General features: G+C 39.3%; 2 protein-coding genes across 41 annotated transcripts in view; both read right to left on the bottom strand.

Moving 5' to 3' along the window:
• The window catches only part of AGBL3 (AGBL carboxypeptidase 3), a 60346-nt gene extending 54332 nt beyond the window's left edge, over positions 1–6014 (bottom strand). For 6 of the 34 annotated variants that reach the window (XR_012380334.1, XR_012380333.1, XR_012380336.1 and 3 more), the window contains exons 1-4: positions 5679–6011; positions 4282–4378; positions 3312–3372; positions 772–957 (exon numbers count right to left, since the gene is read on the bottom strand). Coding sequence is in view for 21 of the 34 variants with exons in the window: in XM_073899226.1 (XP_073755327.1) it covers positions 772–957; positions 3312–3372; positions 4282–4338 (304 nt within the window). In the remaining 13 variants the exon portion in view is untranslated. The other 28 variants (XR_012380338.1, XR_012380339.1, XM_073899229.1 and 25 more) reach the window with 19 other exon arrangements.
• Positions 6015–16025: 10011 nt separating this feature from the next.
• The window catches only part of CALD1 (caldesmon 1), a 181419-nt gene continuing 171307 nt past the window's right edge, over positions 16026–26137 (bottom strand). For 4 of the 7 annotated variants that reach the window (XR_012380346.1, XR_012380348.1, XR_012380350.1 and 1 more), the window contains 4 exons: positions 24607–24652; positions 23057–23170; positions 20998–21078; positions 16026–18373 (listed from right to left, as the gene is read on the bottom strand). Coding sequence is in view for 2 of the 7 variants with exons in the window: in XM_025854954.2 (XP_025710739.1) it covers positions 18368–18373; positions 20998–21078 (87 nt within the window). In the remaining 5 variants the exon portion in view is untranslated. Of the gene's footprint in view, positions 18374–20997; positions 21079–23056; positions 23171–24606; positions 24653–26137 lie in introns of those variants that run through there. The other 3 variants (XM_025854954.2, XM_073899234.1, XR_012380349.1) reach the window with 2 other exon arrangements.

The following is a 26137-nucleotide window of genomic DNA, read 5'->3' as shown; positions in this document are numbered from 1 at the left end:
GGGGCCTGCTTCTCCCTCTGCCTCTCTCTCTCTCTCTCTCTGTCTGTCTCTCATGAATAAATAAATAAAATCTTTAAAAAAATATTCACTAAAATATGTCTTCTTTGGGTCCATAAAACATACATTAAGGGAAAGAAGCAGAAAGAGGGAAGGAGAGAAAAAAAGACAAAGGGGCACAAAGATAAAAAAAAATAAGAGAGGAAGAGAAGTGGAAAAAAAGGGAGAAAGAGAGGATAAAGATACACAGAGGAGAAAAAAAGATATTCGGGGGGGGCAGGTGGGGAGCAAGAGATATGGAGAAAAAAGGAGCAAGACTGCAGAGCCATCTGGCACACCCTCTGTCCACGACCTCACTTTATGTAAGAGTTTGAACGTGACTGGAACAGTCATGTTATTTCGAATTGTTCAGAATTACAAAATTCTGGCACATGTTTTACGTCCCCCTTTTAAGCACATGTGGCTTCTGAACACTTGAAATGTGGCTGATCTGAGCTAAAATGCAAATGTAAATGCACACCAGATTTCATATAAAAAAAAGAATGCAAAATACTTTGGATAAATTTGGGTTAAATAAAATATATTTTTGAAATAAATTTCACTTGTTTCTCTTTCCTTTTTAAAATGTGGCCACTAGAAAATTTTAAATGATCCATATAGCTCATGTTATATTCCTGTTGGAATGCAATATTCTAACACCATGAGTCTCCTCATTAAAATTAAGGTTGGCAAAGTTTGCTAATATTTGAATTCCAAAAACTGCTAAGAACATACCAATATGCTGGACCTTTTCATCAATGACCTCACAGTGGTACGGCCACCGTGTAGGGCTCAGCGGACCAGAAGAAGAGACACCATATAAATCTCGTGGTTCACGAAGACGTGGCACCCATCTCCCTAGTTGATATTCCAACAGTATCTGGGTAGTTCGGGGGAAAAATGGGTCACTAATAGAGTCAGCTGAAAAAAAGATTCAAACACAATCATGAGTGATAAGCAGCAAAACCCCAATTCCTATAATTTTTAAATATACTCCTTTTTCCCTTCCAATACCATTAATTTGTATTTATGGATATCATTTTATAATTCATGCCATTTTAAAAATAAATTTACCATTGAAATTTTGTAACAACTGATCTTCACAATAGCTAAAAAGTAGTTGTTGACCTCAGATACTATTAATTTATGCTAAATTCTCAATGCTACTCCAAAAACATTTGTTTCTTGCAGCTTTTCCAGCAAACTGTTTTTTGTTTTGTTTTGAGATTTTATTTATTTGAGAGACAGAGATAGCACGAGCTGGGGGAGGGACAGAGGGAAAGGGAGATGGACAAGCAGACTCCTGCTGAGCATGGAGCCTGATGCAGGGCTGGATCCCAGGACCCTGAGACTCAGGACCCTGGGATCATGACCTGAGCTGAAGTCAGATGCTTAACTGACTGAGCCACCCAGGCACCTCTACTGTAGTCTTCCTAAACTTAAACACACTGAGGCAACTCTTTGTCCAATGGGTTAAACACAGCCCATGACCATAATTCCTCACCACCTACTAGCTCTATATCCTCAAAGGTTGCTAGTGAACTCTCAGTCACAACTTCTTCTCAGTTCTCATTCTAGGGTCACTGTGTGACACAACCCCAAGAGCATAATACACATAGAATACAGTGGGGTTGCCCCACGTAGGTAGTGCAGAGGCCCTGTCTCTTTCAATGGGCTAGCCGTGGGGCATCAAATTGATTGGATAATCTCCCCTCCCTAAGCTCATGTACCTTGTCTTTTATGATGCTACACTTTCTGGTTTTCTCCCTACTTTTCACATACTTGGTTCTCCATTTGTCTCACTGACTCCTCTTGCTCTACCACCTCCGAAACGTGGCTTTTTACCTAGATTTAGTTTTGGGCTATTTTTGTACAGTAGCAGATATAGCAAGTTGGACTAGGAGTCAGACAAACTGAGTTCTATTCTCCCACTTTGTTTCTATACGATTTTGCTTGGCTAATGCGGCCTCTTTGAACATAAATTTTACTGTATATGAATAAGGAATAATAACACCTTCCCTCACTACTTCTCAGGATTGTTATTTAGATCCAGTTATTCAACAGACTGTTACTAAGCATCTAGTATTTCATTATGTGAACAGACCACATTTTGTCTAATTTACGGTATGACTCAAAAATGGCAAGGCAGCTATGAATTAGAAAATAAAATTAGATCCATATCTCATACTATCCATACATGTAAATTAGAGAGAAATTAAATACCAAAATTCAAAGTACTTAAACTTAGATGATTATATTGGTGACCCTGGGGTAGGGAAGCTTAAACATATAAAGAGCCACAGATAAATGATAAATTTAACATCAAAATAATTCTAAATAATGGAAGCAACATGAAAAAAGGATTACTATGAACAGGCGATTCATTATAAGAGTGACTATAGACAAGCATATAAAATAATTCTTAATTTCTTCAGCAGTAAAGGAAATGTTAGTGAAAACAGTGAGGCACCTCCTTTCTTCCAACAGATTGGCAAAATTTTAAAAAGAAAAAAAGGATGGCAAGAAGTCCATAAACTAGGACTACAAATTTTCTATGAGTATGGGTATAGATATGTGTGTAAATGCAAAGAAAAAGGTCTAGAAGGATACATACCAAACTGAGAATAGTAGGTATCTCAAAAGATTTGTTTTAGGATGACGGTAAAAAGAAAAAAAAAAAAAAGAAAGAAAAAGAAAAAGAGGAAAGAAGAAAAATTAAATCCTTATCTTCAATTTCAGATTACTTGTGATAGACATGTGAATACTAAGAAGAAATATTTTAGATATACACTAAAAAAAACCTCTAAATGTATACATTTAAAACAAATCAAGTATACATCAAGATTCCACATATATGTACATTTGCAAATGAATCACTTTATTAAGGAAACTATACAGGCAAACTTCATTTAAATAAAAATGTACTTCAAAAACAGTGTCCATTATAACTTGAGTCATACAGTAAATTTAAAGAGCTATTTAAAGAAATGCCTATGTAAATCCTTATGTTAAGTGTATTCCTTTATAAAGCAATGACTACTTTTATTTAGTTTCATTAAATATCAGGTTTACCTAAAACCTTAAAAGTTTGAGCTCCAAAATATTCTTATAAAAGTGGATACATTTTCTTTCCTTATCCAATATCAGAATACACTTCTATACTATTCAATCTGAATTTTTTCTAGTTTCTTCATTTTCTTATTTTTCACTGACCCTGAGTGAATACTCAAGGTCTTATCCTAAAGAGAAAGGAGAATATATGGATAAGTTCAAACCTGTTAAAAGTGCACACCGGTGGCTATCTTCGCTTACAAATTTCATGAAGTTATCCTCATCCTAAAACAGGAGAGTTTTAAAATATTTTTAAAAAACCAACAGTTTCCACATCCAGAAATTTTTACATCTATTTTAGTACTTAGAATTGAGCACTTCTTTCTATTCTGTAATGAATGAAAAAAATCAAAGGATTATTATGGGCTACTGTTCTCAAAGTGCCCAATACTTCAAATATCCTGAAACCTTCAAGTTTTCATCCCCCTTCTTTCACTGGGTAAGGTCATATTAATGACTGTTCGGAGGGAATACAGTTTAAAAATTCTTGGAAACCTGGCAAGACAATTTAAACTTCAATAAAGTTAACAAAAAGAAAAAGAAAAGCACAGAAAGCCATGGACTTAAAGAGTGATACATTATTTTAGGGAGCTTATTTTGGGACCTTAACTTATATACCTGATAATTTATATTTTACTAAAATCTGAAGGAAATCTCTCATATGTACTCGAACCAAACTATTTTGAAATACTGCATTTTGTTTTTCCCTTTTTCTTCCTCCATGTCCTTTCCTTAGTTACATCAGAGCCACACTAAACCTATTATGGTGATACACAGGTTTAGAACATCATAGGGGATCCAGTATTATGATACATATTATAACAGAATACTTGTAAGTGAACATGAATTATAAAAATAAAACCTTAGTAATGATTTAATACACACTGTTAAGTAAAACTCAGAAGAATCTTAGCCAAAATATTTTCTCAAAAATATCAGTATAGGTTCTCTTTCTAGATAAGGCATACTGTACATAGTAGTATCCTGGCTTTCAAATTATTTTCCAACTTCAGTGACAAGTGATTTAAACATCAATTGATTTTTACATCCAACTGATTTTATAATATTTTTACTAGGAATTTACAACACAAGTTTTATCTGAAATTATGTGGGATAAAGTTAAAAAAAACATACTGATTCATCACTGATCGTTCTGTCTGAATAGTCTTCCTTTTCTGAATCTTCTGGCATTTCTTCCAATATCTGACTTGAAATTTATTATGTAGGTAGGCTGTAAAACAATTTCTAAGCAACTTATTTGACAGTTTTCAGTTTAACTTGAAGGTGTTTATTACATTAAATGAGTAACCCCAGATATATCCAATTGTATTTAATTAACAGTGACAACAGGTTTCTCTAAAAGCTAAATTAATTAGGACACAGCTAATTAAACATTCAGCTTCAAAGATTTGAAGAAATTTTCCATTTCCATGAAAAAGACAAAAATCACAGTAAGACTAATCGAGTAAATAATTTAATTGAAAAAAGAAATCTCCAGGCTACACAGCCAACTCATTTACATCCTGTATTTACATTACCGCAGGGCATAGCAAGTTAAGAGTGATCCTGAGGCATTTAAAAAGACCACGAATCAAAGAAAAATTATAGTTACTTACTCGGGCAATGAAATCTAATAACATAGTTTAAATTTTTTTCTGCTTAATTTTCAATTGGCCAAAAGCTCAAACGACTACAGTACACTTTTCTCTTTATATTTTGGTTAATATTCTGTAGATACTGTCTCTGTTCTAATATTCAATTATTCTTACTTAAATCTCAATAGCTATCAGAAGGTTATATTGGCCATGACCACGACTCCTCCCATGCAAGCATCCTCCCAAGTGGTTATTAAGACAATGGAGTAACAGAAATTCCTTGCTAAGATTCTATTATTTTTGAGAGACCAAAGGAATTTGCCAATTTGGTTTATGCTCCTCTCTACACAGAGCAAGTAACTACTAATGCAAGAGAGAAGACCCCTCCAGTATTGAGACTTAAGTCTCAATCTGAGGATCACCACAATTCTAAATTTGGAAAACTTGGCATAAATCCTGATTCCATTTCCTTACATGAACACAGGAGGCACACCAGCAGCTGACCTGCTGTATGTAAAACCTGGGCTTCAGGAAAGCCACACCCACAGATTATCTAATGGGCGCTGCCTGGGTAGCTTCCACGTCTGCGGCAGGAGAGGCAAAAGCAGACGCTTCCAAGCCCAGCCGCGCCGGGCAGGTCTGCGGGCAGGCACGGTCACTTTCTAGGTGGGGAGGACTGAGGCCTTTTAAGCCACAAGTGGTGTCGGCACGGTGTTCCTCCCACCCTCACTTCTGGACGCGGCAGTATGGGAAGCAGCTCATTTTCTGGAACGCGCGACCTTCCAGGCGCGCTCGCTTCCCGCAGGGGGCGTCCCGTCTGCGACGTCTTTCGCCTCTCGACGCCCTCGGCCGGGCCCTCGCCCCCGCCCCGAGTCCTCTGGCCTGGCCTGTCGTTCCTTCCCTCCCGGGAGCAGCCGTCCTACCGGAGACACCTACAGTCTGGCAGCTGGAAGAAACGCCGCTGTAGTTTAACAGCCCCAACCACGCCCTTCCCCCACCCCCCGCAAGAGGCGGGGCCACTCGTTTCCAGGGCAACGGGACCGCCCCTCGCGAGACTTCCGACAGTCCTAGGAAATCACCGAGCGACCAGCGCGGAGGAAAAGAGCCCACGCGGGATTTCGGCCGAGGAAGGGGAGAGCCCAGGGGATGACGGGAACGAGGGGCTGAGGAGCTGGGGGCAGAGAGAATCCGCAACTGCGTGAGGGTGGAGCGCGGGGCCTGGCGGGAAAATTTAGGAGTGGGGAAGAGGGAGCAGGGCTTTGTCCTTCAGGTTCTGCACGTCGGTTGTTTGTCATGTCCTTTCTTCGAGGAGGCGGTAGAGCTTACTGGTTAAGACTTGGGCTTTGTTGGTCTTTATTTGTACCCACAGTGGGGGGCATTCTGCACGATTGTGTGACTAATCGTCTTTATTCAGAAAACGAGACTTCTAAATAATTGATAGAGTGACAGCAATCAAAATTCTTATCAGCTCAGAGATTCTTTAAGTAGCATAATTGTTAGCAAATGTATTGAACACCTATTACCTTCCGAGGCGCTACGTAAATCACTTTACATGTATTGTCTTATCTAATTAAATACGTTCTTCCCGTCACGGACTTAGACATTCTGGTCCGTAAGAGACTTAAAGACGTTATTCCTGAAATCATCCTGATTTCCCCCGGGCTTTTACGTCTGGTGGATAATTTACTATATTTGAAACAGCTTTCCAAGTGTAGCTGAAAAAAAGTCCTTAGCCATTTGGTGTGTATGGGAGGAAAAATTTTTACTCTGTCTTTCTGAGTTCTTTTGGCTGGTATATTCATTAAATTGATGAGATTCATAGGGGAAAAATAAGTTTAATTTCTTATGTTTGGACACCTCACAGGGACATGAGCGCCTCCAAGACAGGAGATTGAGGCTCATATAGTACCCTGAACTAAAGAGAAGGTGGGGCCTGGGGCTTCAAAGGGAAGGAAGACAATTCACAGGAAGATGGGAAGAGCAAATGCTTGGTAAACACATGTTTTGCCATGCCATGCCATGCAGAGACAGGGGACACAGAGAGGAATTTGAACAAAAACATGCCCTTACCAAGCTCCTTCTGGCTTGCTACACCTAGCCCATACTCTGTAGTTCTCTCCTGTGATAGCTGTTTTCCTGGGTCAGGCACTCTTTCTAAATTCTTAGAGGCAGTTCAGGGGGAGATAAAAAGCTCTTCCTGAGTCTTTGGGCCTAGATTGTCTTCAGCTTCAAATAATCCGCACGCCAAGTGGCACATTTTGTGGATGTTAATTCTGAACCCCATCAGGTGCCTTTGATAGCTCTACCTTGTTTTATGCCATACATATGCAACACAAAGGTGACATGCACAGAGAATATTTAAATATGGAATCTATTTTTCTGTTGGATTTTAGAGTCAGGGTTGCAACCCATAGGGTATCATATATAAGGTGAAGAAGCTCCAAGAAATTAGCTAACCAGATTACACAAGAAATCAAAGACAGAGCTGGGGCTTAAGTCTCATGATTTTTAGCCTAAATATTTGCATGATCATATTTCAAGTACTCCTATAGAGAAAAATTATTTTAGTGCATAAATAAATAGGAATTCAACAAAATTTTGAAAATCATGATCATTTATTCTTTCATTATTTCAACTAATTTTTATTGAATGCCTACTACTTGTCAGGGATTGTTCCCCTGTAAGGCTATTGGAGGAAACCAAACAGACAGTCTTCAGGGAGGTTATGGGAGAAGACAGACAAACCAATGGGAAAAAAAGAAAAACAACAAAAAACCAAAAACCCATTCAGGTGATGATAATTGCTATGGAGAGATATAAAGGAGAGAAAAATAAAGAGCCTGGGAAGTACTCCAGGTGGGTGGGCCTTGGTAGGGGTAGCGCTCATTCCCTCCCTCTCTCTCTTTTTTAAAGATTTATTTATTTATTAAAAGGAGGGGAGGGAAGGGGCAGAGGGAGAGGGAGAGAGGAAAGCAGACCCTGCGCTGAGTGCAGAGCCTGATGTGGGTCTCAAAGTCAAGACCCTGAGATCATGACCTGAGATGAAACTAAGAGTCAGATGCTTAACCTGACTGAGCCACCAAGGAGCCTCCCCCACCCCTTTTTAAAGTAAACTCTACACCCAACATGGGGCTTGAGGTCATGACCCTGAGATCAAGAGTCGCATGCTCTACTGAGGAGTCAGGTGTTGCAGGGTACCTCTTTTGATAGGGTGTCCAGGGAAGCCTCTGTGACCAGGAGCCATTTGAGCAGAGACAGAAGCAAAAGAATGAGCCATGTTTATGTCCAGGAAAACCTTGCCAGGCGGGGAAAGCAGCAAGTACAAAGGCTCTGAGAGAAGACCGGGTTATGAATTTTGCTAGGTTGTGAATTTTACTGTTTAGGTGAAGCTTAACTGGAGTATCATTTTTAGGAAAATTTCATTAGGATTTCCTTCTTAAGTAAATTTTAAGTTGTTTCCTTAAGTACCTGCTTCTTTTGAACTTTTTTTTTTTTTTTTTTAACTTACTCTATTTCAGATGGTAGTATATAGTGGAAATTCTTTGTCTTTAAGTTAGAGTGGAAGTAAGGCCTGGAGTAAGTTTCTCCGAAGGACTTTGTCGATCTGAATTTTCGTTTCCCTTCCCTATTATCTTATCTGAGCAGTTCACAGGACAGACTCCTTATATACACAGCTTTGGCTTCTTGACAAGGCAACTTTACTTCAGCAGCAACTTTCTCTTGTCCTATTTTTGGGAGAATTTATTTAGTCTAACCCTGCAGTATAATAGGCATTATTATAATAAGAGTAAGAAAAGAGGAAAAGGAAAACCAAAACAATACTCCAAAGAGCACAATGACTGGTGTGGGAATCAGGAGGAAAATTCACTTTAGCAACATGCCCAATGTAAGTTGTGTTAGGAATGTAAGTTATTTTGTGTAAGTATATCACTTGGACTTTGTTGAGCAGAGACTTAAATACAGTGACTAGGGCAATCAGAGTTATTTATGACATCACAGAATTTAGTGGTTATGTGGCTGTAGAGGTCTCGTCACAGTTTGGCTGAGGAAGCCATACTAGGTCCTAGGAGTCCTGGGGTCCTCTAGTATACCCATCTTGGCTTTCCTCAGACTATGTGGGTCTAGAATGTCCTGCTATAGGATCAAACTTCTCAAACTGTTTCCAAGTTGAAACCTTGAGTTTTTTTTTTAAGATTTTATTTATCTGACAGGAGAGAGACACAGTGAGAAGGAACACAAGCAGGGGGAGAGGGAGAGGGAGAAGCAGGCTCCCCTCTGAGCAGGGAGCCCGATGCGGGGCTCGATCCCAGGACCCTGGGATCATGAACTGAGCTAAAGGTAGACGCTTAATGACTGAGCCACCCAAGCGCCCCCAAACCTCGAAAAAAGATTTATTTATTTTGAGAGAGAAAGAGAGAATGCACATGGGAGGGAGGGGCAGAGGGAGAGGGAGAAAAGAATCCCAAGCAGACTCCCCGCTGAGCTTGGAGCCCGCCGAGGGGCTTGATCCCAGGTCCCTGAGATCTTGACCTGAGCCCAAATCAAGAGTTGGATGCTTAACTGACCGAGCCACCCAGAAGCCCCTCAAACCTTGAGACTTGTCCCAGCCAATTAGCTAACCAAGACTCAGCTCAAGGGTCATCTCCATAGCGAAGTCCTAGAAAGGACTATCCCTCTATCACTGGTACAAGTAGTTTGTATTATTAGTTTGTATAATGTGTCTAAATGGGGGGACTATAGTGAAGCATTATTCTCCTCAACACTTGGAAATGAGGTTAGTAAGAATGCCCCCTGCCTACTCAGCAAATAATGGAGAGGATAAATCACCTCAAAAGAGAAAGAATGTTCAGTGTGAAGTCTCATGACAAAAACCATGAAATGGTCCTCCCCGCCGGCAACCCTTACCAAATACCTGCCCCTGAACTGTGCAACAATGAAGTCCCCTTTCCCACGGAGGACATGTCGCCAGATTCCACAACTTTCTAGCCACTTTCAGCTACTAAAACACTAAAACTTTTGTTTTTTTAAGATTTTACTCTGGAATTTGGTATCAAGTACATTTTAAATGTCAGTTTCAAACTGGAATCAAAGCCTTCTTCCTCCTTACCCTCCAGACAGCCTAGATCTATCCTTAGCTCTGGTGGCTTGGGAAGTGGGAGTGAGTTGGTGTTTTGCTATGTACATTCATCCTGGCTTCCTTCTACGTGCCAGTCCTTGTTATGTTAGGATGAGCAGGGGCTGGGGAGGAAAAGGGCAAAAGTCTCTTTAACTGGGCCAAATTGCAGTCTACACAGTTGGTCTCAAGTGCTGTTCTTGCTCTTTGTGGGCTTCATGAGGGTGGTGACTCGGAACTTTCTTCAAGGCAAGCTTGAAGGCTTTCTTCAAGGCAATAACAATCTCTTGTGAGAGACTGTGGGGAATCCTTGTGAGGAGTGCGGGCTCAGAGGCCAACTGCCTGGGCTCAAATATTCTGCCACTTAATAGCTGTATGATCTTGAGTTAAGTTTTTTATCTTATTTTATTTTATTATTTATTTTCTTTTAGAGAGAGTGTGTGTGTGCACGAGGGAAGGGACAGAGGAAGAAGGGGAGAGAGAGAGAGAATCCCAAGCAGGCTCCAACTCGGGGCTTGATCTCACGACCTTAAGATCATGACCTGAGCTGAAATCAAGAGTCAGACGCTTAACCGAATGAGCCACCCAGGTGCCCTTTGAGCAAATTCTTTAACTTTTCTGTGCCTCAGTTTAGTTACATGTAGGGTGTGGATAATACAGTACTACGGAAGGTCCCCAACTTTTCCAGTTTTACAATGGTATGAATAGTAAAAGCAATATGAATTCCATAGAAACCATACTTGGAATTTTGGCTTTGGATCTTTTCCTGGGTTAACCATATGCACGATGATCTTCTCTCAGAATGCTGGGCAGTATGGTAGGGTGCCACAGCTCCCAGTCAGCCACGTAGTCATGAGAGCAAACAACTAATATACTTACAGCCCTTCTGTTTTTTCACTTTCAGTATAATATTCAATAAATTAGGGGCGCCTGGATGACTCAGTCATTAAGCGTCTGCCTTTGGCTCAGGTCATGATCCCAGACTCCTGGGATCGAGCCCCACATCCGGCTCCCTGCTCAGTGGGGAGGCTGCTTCTCCCTCTCCCACTCCCCCTGCTTGTGTTCCCTCTCTTGCTGTGTCTCTGTCAAATAAATAAATAAAACCACTAAATAAAATTCAGTAAGTTATATGAGATATTCAACACTTTATTATGAAATAGGCTTTGTGTTAGATAATTTGCCCAACTGTAGGCTAATATCACTATAGGCTAATGTACGTTTAAGGCAGGCTGGGCTAAGCTATGATGTTTAGTTGGTTAGGTGTATTAAATGCATTTTTGACTTAGGATCTTTTCAACTTACAGTGGGTTTATTGGGGTGTAACTCTATCATAAGTCAAGAGAGATGTGTGGTGACTATCTTGTAGGGTTGTGGTGAGGCTTAAATGAGTGAATAACATGTAAAGTGCTTAGAAAGTGCCTGGAATATGAGAAGGACCCAATAAAATGTTAGCTGTCATTATCATTTGACCAGCAGACCTCCAATTGGTGATGATACCATACCACTCTGATACCTGGGCATCTACTTGCCTTGCTGTGGTGATCCCTGCATGATGACAGAGTGTCACCACTGACCCAGTGTCATCTTCACAAGCAGTTCTAGGACTGGTGGGCACATACGGGACCTATCTGTCTTCTATACACCGGCACAGTGCTGTTCTATCTGGCCTGTTTCTTTTCAATCGTTTTTCTATGAGCTAGAGAGCATAGAGACAAATTAGTCAACTCCTGGCTAGGCAGCCATCCAACAGGAAACAAAATGCCAGCCTCCCCTTCAGTCAGACACCTTCAGTCCTCAGTGATTCTCTTGGATGCCCCCTCTCAGAAATAGCACCTTAGTTCACAGAAAGATAATGCTGCTCACAGAAGCCCAGTGTTCTCATAAGAGCAACTTCTCATTGCAAACTGGTGTGCTGCCATTCTGACTTTATATAGTATATTGGGTTTCTGAGCTTGGTTAATTTACTGGTACAGCCATAAAAGAAAAAAAAATAGATTCCTTCTCTGGATGCTGACCAAATCGTTTTTCAGGCTATAAAGCTTAATAGCAGAGCTTGAACTGAGGCATGTTAATGCCACCCACCTGGCCTTCTTAGGAGCCGTTGGCCACCTTTGTCCCAGTACCCTTTTGAATTTCTTTTAGACAACTCTGTCCTCCAGGCCTCTGTTATGTCCCTTAACGCACCCCTGTCATAACATCAACACTCTACTGCATTTAGTCTACTCATTTCTGTGTCCTACTATTCAATATCAAAGCCCCTTAAGAGTGCTGGGCTTTTAGTTATCTTTGTATCTCTAGTGCCTAATGTTGACAGGTATCTGTAGGTCTTCAATAAATATGTCTAAAAAATGTGCTGAGTGTTTAGCATGTGAAAGGTAGAGTGCTGAGAACCAAGGGTGCAAGGTGGTGTAAGACCTGGAGGTACGTGCGCTCTGGTGGAACAGCAGGCCCCTTTGAGTTGAGGTTTCTTCTGCTGTGCAACTACAACACTTGGTGTAAATCTCTGCTTAGGATTCACCAGAGAGTGATGTCAACAACTCGTTTTCTCTAATGGTTTCTGAGCCTTTGGAAGGGAAGGTCTGAGCTTCCTCTTTGCATTCTGGTTGCCTAGTCCAGTGCCTGATGGTCACAAGGCAGGCACTCTACAGGCGTACTAAGTTATTAACAAGAATAAAGGTTCAGATAAATGTGAGTGTGCTGGGGTTTTCTTAGATGAGGTGGACTCACACTTGGTTTCAGTGAACTTAGAAAGGGGAAAAAAATAAGGCTGATACATTAGGTAAGGGAGAACATGTGAGCACAGATCAGAATGTACATAATAGTATCTTCTGGAGAGATTTTGGGTGAAAATATTCAGCAAATAATTGGAAACATAGGCCTGGTGGTCATGAGGGATGTCAGTTTCCAAGATGTATTCTTGGGGAAAATGGAACCCATCTATAATCAGCTAATGCTGCTGACCAGTGGGACCAGGGGGTTAAGAGTGCAGACTCTGGAACCAGAACACTTAGCTGTATGACCTTGGGTAAGTTACTTAACCTCTCTGGGTCTCAGTTTCCTTATAAAATGGAGAGTAACAGCACCTATCTCCTAAAATTGATGTAAGGATTAAGACAGTTTATATATAAAGCACCACTGTTCTGTCATAGCAAGTGATCTCATTCTGTTGTTTTCAGTGAGAATCTTTGGAGTGCACATTTCCACACAGAGCCTAGAGTGAGACCTTGCTACTTGGAATGTGTTCCCCAATGCAGCAGTAGCCAATGAAGCATCACCTGGGAACCTATTAGAAATGCAGAATCTCAAGCCCTCCCCACTCCTTCTGTATCTGAATCTGCATTTTACAATTAGGTATTTGAATAACAAAGGGGCATTATACAACTCAACTCTAGACCTACTGAATAAGAATCTCCTGGGACTGGAACCTACATAGTTCCATGATTTCTACCATTGATTCTGATGTTCACCAAGGATTTAGAAACCCCAGTGCACTCAGGACAGTGGATTTCCATCATCTGAAAAAACTCAAAGCACCTGTGTTGCTAAACTTGGCAGGCACCAGACATACGAAATACAGCATCTGTTCTAAGAAAAGTAGGTTTGTGTGGAAGAAAGCCAGGTAAGGTTAAAAACAAGCTAAGAAATTAATCTTGTGTTCTGTATGATTATAGTTCTTTCACGTAATTTTTTAGTATTAGTACATTCCGTAAGAGTTTATTGAATGAATGTGCTTTATCCAGGCAGAAATGACCAGTTGGGCCTTCTACAACCTATTTTAATGAGACATTTTTTGGAAATCCTATTTCAAGGTAGCAAAAGCCAAGTATCACTAAAAGCATGCCTTGGCAAAACTCTGCTATCAAATCTGCGTTAGAGTAAAGCAAGAGGCCAACCATCCTCATGGAGCTGAAATGCAGGACTGAGGTGATACAGTAATTATAAATCTGGGAACAAAAATGTTGTAAAACAAATTAACCTCTCAGAACTCTAAAAACTCTACTACAAAACTTGACAGCAGTACATCAGGCAGAGAGTTTATAAATTGGGTTGCTCATGAAATCATCATACCATTTACCAAGCACCATTATGTGTGGTGCACTGGGTATACTGCTGGGGGTACAAAAGAATATAAGACATTTTTTTTCTCTGATTACCCCAAAATGAAATATTTTCTCCTCCCTCTAAACACTGACAATCATGTACTACATAATTCTTTTGACAGTTATGTACTAGAGCCTTGTGATATTTTCTTAAATTCTTGAATTGTTACTCAGTATTTTGTAACTTTTCATGTCTATCATTTATCATTTATCTCCCCACTAGAATAGTGCAGTTTTTCCCCAGGTTAAGGAAGGTGCCAGTTTGTGTAAGGACCAGATTATTTTAAGCTCACCCTTACTTTCAAGAGTCAGCTCTCTGTAGACCCATAAACGGGGAGTAGTGTAACAAAACCTCATCTTTGAAAGACAGAATATTCTTTTTTCCTCTAGCCCCACTGGGTTGCCAAAAGTCTAGCTCAGCCTCTCAGCTGCCTCTTGTAGATCACTGTATGCTTTGAAGCAGAAGTAGCCCTGGCATAAAAGCAAGAGAGAAAACGTACGTCAAACAGGTGGCACATAACTAGGATGCTATTTAAATGAGAGAATATCAGTAATTACATTAAATATAAAGGGCCTAAATAATCCAGGTAAAACTCAAAGATGATCAGACTGTATTAAAACCTGATGATTATGATTTTATGATGTCTATGATTTTCAAAGACATGCATCTAAAACTAAAGACTATATAAAGGCTGAAAGTAAAGGGGTGCAAAAAGTTATGTCATGCAAGTGTTAACTAAAAGAAAGCCACTGTAGCAATATTAAGAATAGAAAAAACAAACTTTAAGGAAAAAAGATTTGCCGTGCAAATAGAGGATTACTTCATAATGTTAAAACATTCAGTTTACTAGGAAGCTTTAATGATTCTAGACTTGCACATGCACCTAAAACATGATCTTAAAATATGGAAAGCAAAATTAACAGAATTACAAGGAAAAATAGACAAATCCATAATCATACAGGGAGATTTTCACATGCCTTTCTCAATAGTAGATATGGAACAAAAAAAAATCAGTAAGGATACAGAATGTTTGGACAACATGACTAATACGCTTGACACAAACAGACATAGCACTCAGATCAAGACGTAGCTAGGTCATCTTGGTCCTATGGAAGAACACATATTTAGGGTCATGAGATTTTTAAAAAATCCATTCCTCCATCTGGAGCACTCATACAAACAAGAGTAGGAAAAAACCTTGTAATACAGACCTGTTCCTACAACATACAAGAGACTATAACATCTTTAAACTCATAACTTGAATACACACACTGTAAAATTAAATTTCGTCCATCTCTAATCCTATCAGTTTGGTACCAGTACTGTAGATGGCATTCTTTTCATTGTTTAATTTTGTGAATTAACTTTGATGACAATTATCTTGTTGCCTAAACTGATCACCCTTCTTGTTAGGATGGGAGAAGTAAAACGTACTAATTATTTTTTAAGTTGCAGTAACTTAGCTAATTCTGTACAATCTTATGAGCAGAATTTAAGGGACTGTTCAGGGGCTCTGGGCTCACAGTTGAAACCTTTATGACAACCTCATATATTCAACCTGTGTTACATAAATATGCAAAATTACTTTGAAAAAAATCTTTGGATGTAAATGTAGTCTCCAGTGCCTTGCAAATAGTCAGTATTCTGCAAACGAAGGGTATATGTTAAATGGCCACTTCTACTATAAAAGACACTATCTTTGGGAAAACAGTACTTCTACCTTAGGAGCAAGAGGGGTGGTGTGTGACAAGATGGGGAATGAGAGGGAGGATGGAGGAAGATACGATAATTTTTTTTGGAAGGAGAATTATTTTTAATTCCTCTTTTCAACCTTTTCCATACATGTTTGATTAGTTGTCCATATCAGAGCAATTTTCACTATTTTATTAGAAGATTGCCTGTAATAAGAATAATTTAAACAATATGAATGAAATGGCTTTCCTTTTCTAAAGAGTGAAACCAAGACTCAATCTGAAACATAGATTTTGCTATGCCACCATCTTTATTAAAACAGATATAACTCTTATTTATAATCAATGCAATGCATAAAAATAAGCAAGGCAGAGACATTTGGAGGAATTCCATTTATTGTGGATGCATTTTCACAATATATGTTTATTGCAGCGATCAATTATCAGTGAAAATATCAAGTGTTTATAAAACTTTTAGGAATGGCAGATTCACAGAACATGCTAGTCACCTTGCAGTCTTACCTCTTAAAGATAACAAAGAGAACTGTAATCAAACAAGTAAACAAGGAATTTATTTTTCAAAAGATTAAATCCAAACTGAACAAAATTCTACCCTAAAACTTATTCCATCCATTATTGGAATAAAAGTCAGGATCGATATATTCTCTTCTCAACTTTAGACTTTCTAGGAAAAAATATATAATAGTGATCAGGAGAAGCTCTTATTCAAAAGTACAACAAAGCAATGTTACCTCACTGTGGGCCTTAATTCAAACTTTGATCCATTTCACTCCAATTATGGGTGTCAATGCTAAAATCAGGCATTGCGTGCACATTCTAGTTCATTTTGTCATAGACTCATGTCTACTCTGTCATGGGTGGATGACTTGTGCAATCTTGGTGGCTTTCCTTCCTTTGGCCCAGGTGTGCTAAAGCTAGAGGATTCAACAACTCTTTACTGATTTATGAGGAAAATATACTTTGGAAAGCAGTGGTCACTCCTCATGCCAGCCTTGCCCTGGTTAGCTCTTCCAGGGCAGTACTGTAGCTTAGAAAACAAGTCATCTGAGAGGCTCCCTCAGTGTGGTAGGAATTGAGACTAAGACAATTTTGGTTAAGTCAAATGAGGTATAAGTTTATAGAATTACACTCCATGTATATTTCTATGCTAGAACATATTGCCAAGACACTGGAGTACTCTTATCATCTATTGTGGAGAATAGATGAACACTTATAAACTAAAATAAGATGTGATATCTAGATTGTGTGTGCAAAATGTAAAAATGACAAGTCGATAGACTCTTGGCGAAAAAGGTAGAACTAATAAAAGTTACACATATTTTTTGAAAATTCAACGTTATCAACTTACGACAAGTACCAATGACTAGTAAAAGTAGAAAAGTTTAATTTAAAAGATGTTTCAGTCTATTAAGAATGGGAAATACTGTTATGACTCCTAAATACTGGCTTTTGCTCACTTTTCTTCTCTGCTCCGCAGACATTAGCCAAAGTTGGTCTTAGCATACCCACACGTGGAATTCCAATCTGTATAATTTCGTGACAAAAATTCTTGTCTTCAAATTTTAGAGAAGGAAGAGACCTCATTTATCATCTAAGCCAACCTACTGTGGACTTGATTTTAAGAACAGGATAGAGTTCTGAGCAAGCTTTGAGTTTGACCCCAGATGGTAGATTTGGGACAATTCACACTGGACTTCAAGACTGTTTTTAATTATAAACTAAATACTCTGTTTTATAGAAAATGTCAACTAATTTTGACACTTCTATAATCTCTCTTTTCTTCTTACAGGTTATCGGGCATTGGAAACATATCAATACCTATTCTGCCATGTATCTATTGGCAAATATGAAATATTAATATAATATTGTGATTTTTAATTTTTAAAAAGCTGTGATATTGGCTAGTTACAAGAACATATTGCTAAATATAATAGTCTAGCACATAAAAAAGCTTTCTACCATTAGTGTGTTTGTATACGTGTATGCACATACATACATGATCAGGTCATCTAAAATGTGGTTCGCTATCACTACCAAAGAAATCCACAAAGCAACCAACCTAAAGAATCAGTACCACTGTCAGCTAACATCATAATCCAATTTAGATATTCATCAGCATGAAAAAAGTAATACCTTAAGAGTATATCTTTTTTTTTAAGACAATCATTATTGCAGTATCTCAAATCTGAAATGGGTTACTTTCAGAAAGTGTTTCAATTGCCTAGTAAGATAATTTCTTCCATGCTTTATGCTAAAGTGCAGAAACAACATGATTTCTGTATTTAAAATAAAAAAAACCCCAAACAAAACCACTAGGGCTTGTTTTTCTGGACACTGCACACATTCCTCAGGCAATTTTCAACGTGAAGCTCCTTTAGTTGACTTCTGGTGTGGCTGGTATCACTGCTCAGACACAGAGTTATGATGATCAGTAGGAAAGTCTCTATTTCACAGCATGGGTTTCTTTAGAAACAGGCTCCTGTGCAAAGGCAGTACTTTTACCATGAACATCTCTAGACTGTGATTATTAAATATAGTGATAATATACATGGGTTTACTGGGATAATGAAAAATAAAACAAGAGGAAATGAACTCAATTTAGTAAATCAACATAAATATAAAACAGAGCAAATTAGCCCTCTCCAACTGAGCTGGTCCAGCATCTTGAGCGGCTACTTTGGGTTCTTTCTTGAACTCTCTCAAACCTGCTAAGAGAAAAGATCTTTAAATCCACAGGCCATGATGTTTCAGCCAGAGGTTTTGTGTCAGAAGAAGAAAAAGATAATTGAAATATGGCAGGAATAAATATTTATGAAAGGGAGGATTATTGTTGGTATTCTATTCAAATATGCTCCTCGTCTTCTAGTCTACCTGTCTTCTGTTGATTTTTTTTACTTCCCTCTTTCTTCTTTATATTCTCCCTTCCCCATCTGGGTCTTTAGCCTTGTTTGTGGGAGTTTTTTTATTTTTATTTTTTAAACTCCACTCGAGGGGCGCCTGGGTGGCTCAGTTGGTTGGGCGACTGCCTTCGGCTCAGGTCATGATCCTGGAGTCCCGGGATCGAGTCCCGCATTGGGCTCCCTGCTCAGCGGGGAGTCTGCTTCGCCCTCTGACCTTTCCCCCTCTCATGTGCTCTCTCTCAAATTAATAAATAAAAACCCCACTTGAAGGGTCAGGAACCTGTAGGGTGCTTTCTGGAACAGGCACACGTGGTGAATGGCTCAGACTCGGCCACGTCAAGGACAATGGAGAAGTGGAATGGGCTTATCCTTAGTTTTCTCCGATTTTTTAATTTCTTCCCTCCTATTCTTACACCCTGACCTTTGAAACTTACCTGGCCCACACTCTTATTTGTATATCATTTCTTCAACTAGCTGCTAAAAATCCTTGCTGACGTATTCACAAATATTAATGTTGTGAATCTGCATTTTCAAATGTGTACGTCCACCTCAAAGGAATGACGGCAGGACGTGTAGGGAGCTGACATTTTGGAGCCAAGGAGCCACCTACCTCATAAACTCAGCTCTGGGCCTCGTGGTTATATTATTATTATTACTGTACAGAGAGTTTCGTGGTATTGACTGAGGATGAGGGGGTGGTATGTGTAAAGACTCACCCCATCACCTTCCCACCTTGTGCCACCACACTGTACAGTTCCAAGGAGTACCATTCATGTTGTGTTGAATGTGAATGGTGTTCTCTTGAATGTTACCATTCCAGATCATCTCTGTACTCCACTTCCCCGAACCCTGGCTCAGAGGAATGTTATCCAGAGAGGTTCCATGAAACCTGTGCTGATGGACAGCTACACCCTCTACTCAGAAAGCAGACGATATATACACATTTGACTGCCATTTCCGAGAGGTTGGAGATGATGCTAAAGGGGTGATGATGGCTTAGGCCAACAAAAGTTCATTCTTTGTCTTAAAAAAGAAAACTAATAAGCAACTGCCCTACCCACATCCACCAGGAGAAAATCTGTGCAAGGAACTTTAAAGCTTTGTATCTTCTGCTAACTACGCAATCCTCAAAAGAAAGCAGCCTGCATAGTGGTTAAGAATGCAGACTCAGATCAGACGGCCTGAGTTTTGATGCAGGCTTTGCTAACTTATTGTTGTGTGGCTTGGGGAAAGTTCATCTCTCTGTGCTTCGTTTTCCTCTAAACAGGGGTAATAAAAAGACCCACTTCACAGGGTGGTTGGAGGGTCAAAGGAGATAATGTAGCCTAAGAAGGCAGAACAGTTCCTTGCATAGAGTGGACATAGTGGTTTGTAGTGGTGATAATTATTACTAGGTACTTTTAATATATTTAGCAATGACTTAGAAAAGTTATTTAAAAATCACCTTAAATAGAGAGACTGGGCCAGTGGATTCTGTTGGAATATAAGAGCAATCGATAACTAATCGAGAGACGGAACAGCACACTAGGCAGCTGTGCCAGACTTAGGAGCACGTAGAGGTAGGAAAGGAGAAGTGATTCTCTCACTTCAGGGACCTGTAGAGATCCTCTGCTTGCCTTTGAGGTGTTCCTCAGTCCCAGGTTTGCTTGAAAAGTGCTTCTAAATCGACCCACAAGCACACTGTTCTAATCCTACTTATGGCTGCTGATTTCCCTCTCTCCAGTTTTCCCTCTACTAAAGGAGAAGACCAGGCTTATTGCTTGAAATGGGGAAGGGCTATAATTAGAAGCTGAATTAGCTCCTTGGACAACAGAGTCCTATGCTCAGTCAGAGTATCATTTAGATTTATTGTCTAGAGCCTCCTTTATGAAGAATGAGCATACCCGTTGACCAGAAGATCAAAAAAGACAAATACAAGCATTCTTAGCCATTAGTTTTCACAGGGTAGCAAGTTTTGCCTGGCTTTTAAATATTATTTTAATTTTTTTCCATAGCAACCTTGGGTCCTAGGCTCCTGGCAATGTAATGGTTCCAGAAAGCAGCTTTGGAGCCACGCAGGGAGACAGATGTTTTTCCCTAAGTGATCTTCAAATGGCTGTGGTTCCAAGCCTGGACCGTGTAAGAAGTACAGAGCATGCTTACCATATGACCTCTGTTAACACTCCTACCACTATGGTGCTTCTAGAACGTCTTACTGCAAACCACTCCATAGGTCTGGACTATTTATGTTGTATGACTGACAAGCCTACACTTCTGAAGGCTCTGTGAACTTTACCTCTCACTGTACCATATATAAGTTTTTAGAAGCTGATGATTACCTAGACAAGGTTCTGTGGGTCAGTGGTATTTCTCATTTGACCCTGGGACATCATACTGCAGGATACAGCAGGCAAAGAACCTACGAAAAGCAAATCTTCCCAGTAGATTACCTTAGTGGGAGAAGTGACCTTATCCACAGATTGCTTTTCCCAGAGGTTCCGCTTGCCAGATACATCTCCTGGCCTCAAATCCTAATGAAGAAAAGGCGAAAGAAGTTGATAGGTGGCCATTTATATTTTCTGGCCACATCTAAATAAATCACCACTTCTGTTGTTTGTTTGAATCAATTTCTTATTTAATACGCTTTATCCTGGTGATTTGAAATGGATGGAATCAAAAGGATCATTAGCCATGTTTTTTATATAGACCTTGATCTATGTTATGATAGGAGGATGGGCTGGAATTATCCAGCAGGTAGCTCCTGTCCTCCACTGAGGGCTTCCTGTTTATTGATCAATAGAATTGGAATATAAGCATATTTAAAATAATGTAGCCTATTTTTAACTTTTCATGCTCTTAGTAGAGAATAGAATAAACGTTCTCCCTCTCCCACTCCCCCTGCTTGTGTTCCCCCTCTCACTGTGTCTGTCAAATAAATATATAAACTCTCTGAAAAAAAAAAAAGAATATACGTTAGTTTTAATTCTTTTGAGGTTGGATAAGCATTTCACCTCTTGCAGATTACCTTTCTTTCAGCATTCTGGTGTATTCCCTACACTCTTAGGACTTCAGTGCAGACCAGCCTGACTTCCAAATGCCAACACTCCATTTCTTTGCCTGAGGTCTTTCTCTGGCTACAGATGCCCCCTCTGCCCACCCAGGAGGCAGGCTGGAAGTTCAGAGAATTAACATCCCCAGGAGCAGTCTTCAATAACTCATGCCAAATCACAATGAGATTTGGTGCAAGAGTATTTCTCAGGCTCACTCATGCCTCAGAGGTGGGATAACTGGGAAGCATGTGTTTTATGGTGGTTTCCAGGGTGCCTCAGTGGGATTAAGTTTTAATAGCCCATGTGGTGACTTGCTAAATAGCATTATTGGCTACTTCCTTTTCCCTGACTCACTTCCTGTAGTGTTTTCTTCGCCTCCCAAGTAAACTACTTGCACTCGAATTACTATCTCAGGGTCTGCCCCTGGGCAGCTCAAACTGAGACACTTTTCTAATTGCACTTTCCTCAGACTAAAATCATGTTGTGTTTCCTGAGGAGCAAGTGGGTAATTCAGAAGGGTATCAGTAGAGCCTAGCCCCACAAAGGAAAGATTTACCACAAGTTGTACCCATAAGAGAAGTTGAGTTGATGACGTGTGTGAGACCATGTGGAAATCTTGGGAAGAAAACACGAAAATAACGATCGGTAACAGTTACATAGCTTTGATTCGTTATTTACGACCTCAGAATTAATCTGGTTTGGATAGGGATCCAAATTTCTGTTTCCATTTACTTTTCTTCCAGCATTTGCTTATATTAGTACTTGGCAAAGGTGGTTTGTAGAAAATAAATGTGTTTTACTGAAATAGTAATGTTTATTTTGGCAATACCTTTTCTCATTAGGAAGGCAAAGCTAATAACGATTGCATTTATCCACAGACACTGGTCTAAATGGACATATTTTTGATAGATACTATTGAAATCTTGACACTGAAAATGCACTGGTTAAATGGTACCATGTGAAGCATTTCAGATTTACCTTAATCTTACTGAGCTTCTGGATTTCCGTTGTGGCTTGGATTCCTGATATTCTATTAGAGAGTTACACCTATTTTACTTGGAACCAGTAAGCAACCAATCAGGTTGTTTCTGAAGAATTCCACTACATTTGCCAATGTAGGTAGAAGCTGCCAAATTGTCTGGAAGACTTTTAAAATTTGGGAAACTATAATTAGGAACATACTAATGGAAGCTCTGGAAAGTGGCTATTATTACTTTATTTATTTGATTCATATAAAACAATTATTATTCTTTCACATGAATACTGAATAATAATCCTTTCACATGAATACTGAATGATGATCCTTTTACCGAAGAAAGTGAATTATATTTCCCTTAAATCCTGCCTATTAATCTTTTGAGAGCACTTACAGAGTTTAAAGAGTCCATCTCAAGAAAATATTAACATCCAAGTGATAAGCTGGCATTTTAAATCAAAGGGGAAATATAAATGCAATTACCTGACCAGACTACATTTTAGAGAAAGACCCACTCCAGAAGAAGAGGGAGAAATGAAGGCAGGAGAAGCAGGTTTCCAATCAACCAGAGATCAGAGAATGAAGAAGAGAATTCAGCTGAGAAAGACATTGTTGGGATTTTTTTAAACAAAAAGAAAGACAAGTTATCGCTTAAATTGCTGTATATAACATGTAGGTTAGACACAAATAACAAACCAGATAAAGCAGACATACTCAGAACTCAGAATTCCAGTTATAAAGTTACACCAAAATCCTATAAATTCTGCCCACAAATAGCAGATGTGCCAGTAAAAAGTTAGGTATAGATCAGTGTTTAATTCCGAATAAGTTAATTTTCAAGGACCCTAAAACATACTGATTTGACAAACTACTCTGAACACCTTTAATTTTTAGCATATATGAAAATTATTATGTAACCCATGGTAAAGGGTGGTTTTCCTCTTCAGGGAGTTTTCGAACAGAACACTAATCCTGTGGATTGCTCCTTTCCTTCTTGAGGTTTCACTGGGTGAGGACCATTTTGGTGAAAGAATTTTCCTCTGATTTTTTCCTTAGTGGCTACATGCCACACATTTGCCAAAACAAACCCAGGCTTTCCCCTCTACCCATATATGCCAAGGACTATAAACAAGGAGCTGAGGATAAATCACCTTTGATCCCAAATCAGAAGGTACCTTTGGGGGCCTCCCATTTGCTGCTGTCTTTAGGTAATCCTCTGACATCCTGGGCTCAGGCTCAGAGTCCCAAGGGGGTCAAACAGATGCCTGCCACAAAGGGCCAGGCTAGAAACATAAATGCCCAAAGAGGCCTGGTGTAAGAAACTTAAAAAATAAAAAAAAGAGGGAATCAACAAATTCAAGAGTGTATGCCTCTACACCTCAATAACGTGTTCAAATTACAATTTTAAAAAGGGAAATAAAGCATAACAGCCCCAAACTACACAGATCTTAGCTGCAGGTCACCAGTGTGAGACCCCCTGGATGAAACCTGAACAAGATCCTAGCTTGACCTGTCTAAGCTGCCTTCCCAGACTTAACATTTTCCTGACAAATTTTATGCATCTGCAGGATCCTCCCAGCCCTTTCTGCATTTCAGAAATTTCATCTCTTCTCTGAGAAACAAACAGGGTTTAAGAGGGAAGGGGGGAGAAGGGATGGGTTAGCCTGGTGAGGGGTATTAAGGAGGGCACGTACTGCAAGGAGCACTGGGTGTTATACGAAAACAATGGATCGTGGATCACCACATCAAAAACTAATGATGTATTGTATGGTGACTAACGTAACATAATAAAATTAAAATAAAATAAAAAAAGAAAGAAAGAAATGTCATCTCTTTTCTGCTAGATCCATAGTGTCTATGAGTTACCCTCTTGCCCTTGCTGGGCCCCAAGTCATGTCCTCTCCCAAAGAGACTGCCATGTTACTTATTCAGACTTCAACACGGTGCTGGGTGTACTACACTGGGATGTGCACAAGGCTTAAATCTGCTTATCAAGCACATTCAAACAAATTTTTATTTACAACATCACTTACATTTCTTTTCTTCCAATCTGACCTTCATCCAGGAAGCCACATTAGTCTACCAAATCCAATGGGACATGGGAAAAAAATAGATCACCATAATCTATACTAATTGTTGCATTCTGCTTTCCTTTCCTCTCCATTCTCTAGGAGATGGTCTAGCAAATTGCTTACTGAATCACAGGTAAGGCAGGCAATGGTTTTGTAATTTCCCTGTAATACCTTTTGGTCCTACCAGAAAATGGGTTTTTTTGAGTGGAAACCTGCAGTTATTATACCTGTTGTAATAATAACTAAGTTAAATCTCTTAACCCTCCCATTAGGACAACACAGATGATGATAACTTATCAGTTAAGGTGCTGCTAAAAGAGTAAGGGTCAAGTCCTGGGCCAAATACAGGGGTATAATATGGTATAGAAATGAACAAGATTGCCACTATTGTAAATATGAAAAAGTAACCATCTTGTCTAATGAGGTGCCATACTCATCAAAGAGGAAAACATGTATCTTTCTCTCTTTAGCCTTCCTATCTTGTGAGACCTTCAGTGGATCTATGAACTTGCTGAATTTGTATCAAATGCATGTTTGTGGGGAGAGGGTCCTTAGGTTTCATTAGGTTTTAAAAAGGGTCCAAAATTCAGAAAGGTTAATAATAATCACTTGTCTGGACACACTTATATAAGTTACCATTTTAAAAAAGTAATTCCTACTCTTCATGTCACCTTTGGTGCTGGGGAAATTTGAGGCACTAAAAAGAATATACATTTTGGGTATGATCCCTTGCCTAAATTGTCTCCAGTTATAGGCCCCTCTTTCTGTATCTACTTGGAAGGGGGAAAGATTTTTTTTCCCCCCAATATATAGACTTTTCAATTTTAACTTGGGTTTAACTTGGATTTACATTGGTGAGCCCTAATGCAAAAAAACCTCAGGCTGAATATTAATTGACTACAAGGAGTTGTACCCACGAAATGTATGGAAACACTTCCATTTTTTCTTTTTAAGTTGGAAAAGTGGTAAACTTTACTGACTACTTTGGAGATTAAATATGGAGCCAATGGATGCAATTAAATGCTCAACAATGCAGAGGCTGATGATTTAGAAGGCTTTTCTTCTACCTCTGGCTTGGAGTGGTTATAGCAATGGAGGCTCTGCTCCCTTGGGCACCAACAAAGTTATAAAGGCAACTTAACAGAGAAAGCCCACTAATATATAGTGGGGAGCTTAATAAGGTTTTTGATTATAATGATAAATGCAAGGCAATTATCAGAGACATTCAATGAAAAATTTAAAAGAACATTTTTCTAGTAAGATAGCCACACTGAATAAGAAAATGTTAGATTTCCAAAAATAACATTCATAACCGGTTTTTATAGTTTCCAGTTTTACTGTGTGTGTGTTTTTTTTAATGGCTTTCCTTTGGAGGTGTTGACAAAATTATATAGCAATTATTTCAACAACTGCCCAATAACTGTACTTTTGTGTTAAGTTACAGAAATTAGGCAAATTAGAAAATATGGGTTCAAAATAGCCAACATACACA

The sequence above is a fragment of the Callorhinus ursinus genome, unplaced genomic scaffold (assembly GCF_003265705.2).
Source record: "Callorhinus ursinus isolate GAN/ISIS: 27379988/994484 unplaced genomic scaffold, GSC_fseal_2.0 scaffold12, whole genome shotgun sequence".
In the NCBI taxonomy this organism is placed as follows: Eukaryota; Metazoa; Chordata; class Mammalia; order Carnivora; family Otariidae; genus Callorhinus; species Callorhinus ursinus.
Note: the sequence above shows the minus strand (reverse complement) of the source record. Positions and strands in the feature narration are given on the sequence as shown.